The sequence below is a fragment of the Sinocyclocheilus rhinocerous genome, unplaced genomic scaffold (genome assembly GCF_001515625.1).
Source record: "Sinocyclocheilus rhinocerous isolate Xijiao unplaced genomic scaffold, SAMN03320098_v1.1 C36512184, whole genome shotgun sequence".
Classification (NCBI taxonomy): Eukaryota; Metazoa; Chordata; class Actinopteri; order Cypriniformes; family Cyprinidae; genus Sinocyclocheilus; species Sinocyclocheilus rhinocerous.
In genome coordinates, this window is record NW_015782347.1 from 1 (window position 1) to 1,227 (window position 1,227).

At 39.1% G+C, this 1,227-nt stretch overlaps 1 protein-coding gene across 1 annotated transcript; it reads left to right on the forward strand.

The window, feature by feature from the left end:
- Positions 1–546: 546 nt before the first annotated feature.
- Positions 547–1,223, forward strand: LOC107736134 (SH3 domain-binding glutamic acid-rich-like protein 3; the record flags this gene model as incomplete). The annotated part of the gene is made up of 2 exons (XM_016547626.1): positions 547–738; positions 1,095–1,223. Coding segments are annotated over exons 1-2 (174 nt in total), but the record flags the coding sequence as incomplete, so codon positions are not given.
- Positions 1,224–1,227: the final 4 nt, after the last annotated feature.

A 1,227-nucleotide genomic window follows, 5' to 3' on the forward strand; every position in this document is an offset into this window, starting at 1 on the left:
CGCAAAAGGCCCCGATGGTGTCCATTTCACTGCCTGCATGGACAGCCACGCGGAACTCTTTTTTTGTGTGACCTTCGGTTACTTATTGTGCGTTATTGTTATTGATTTTTATTATTATTTAGAAAATATATTGCTCAACAACAACATTTTAAGACTTCCGTTTTATATTTCTGCCTAATCCACGACGATGGCGCAAACATCTCAATCCACCACTAGGTGGTGCTGTCCACTCCGTACATTATTTTTTGCCTCAGTCAGTCCGTAGTACTAGATAGCCATTGCCGCCAAAACGTATGTGGACATTCACACTTAAAATTATGATTTTTAAATGGATTGAATAACAAAATTTGAAATTATCTGAGAACAAATTATATTACAGCTTTTCTTAAAATCTGAATTTTATGAACCATATTTACTTTTTAACCAGCTAACGTTAGTGTCAGTGAGATGACCCCCCCCATGCAAGTTTAGGCATGCCACACTGATGTCTTGATGTGTGTGTGTGTGTGAGAGAGAGAGAGAGTCTGTGCTTGTGGTAGGTGGGGCTGTTAGGTGTACTGTCAAAACTTGCTTTCCTGGTCCTTGAGTTGGCTGAGATTACTTTTGTTTTAAAGGTTCAAACAGCTTACTGAAATACCAGTCTGCTCCTCCAGCCACTTTTATTCCCAACAAACCTTTTAGCACTTTCAGAAGATGTCCATCACGGTGTATTACAGCAGTGTGAGTGGCTCTAGAGAGGTGTGTATCTGTATTTCTGACTGCTCAGGATGTGTCTAGCCGTTGATAGGCCTACTTGCTTTTTGAAACTATATGATATAAACTGATATTTTGAAGAGTACCTATTTTTTGTGTTTACATGCTATACAGTCGTCTTATGTCAAATTAGATTAGTGAAGTTAACTCCACAGAGGTTTGTGTTTGTGTCTGCAGAAGGATTTAAAAAATCCTACTGTAGATGATGAAAAACATTGTTATTACAAGAAATCTGAAGTAAATAACTAGTTGTTCTTGTCGCATGTCTTAAAAAAGGAAGAGAAACCAGAGTTCATTGTGAGTTATCAAAGGTTTATTATTTTCCATCTCTGTTTCTTCAGGTGAAGCAACATCAGTCTGAGATTCTGCAGTTTCTGGATGCCAAGAAGATCAAGTACTTTGCTGTGGACATCGCAGGAAGCGGTGACTTGAAGGAGGAGATGAGGAAGAAAGTGGGAAACCCCTCAGCGATGC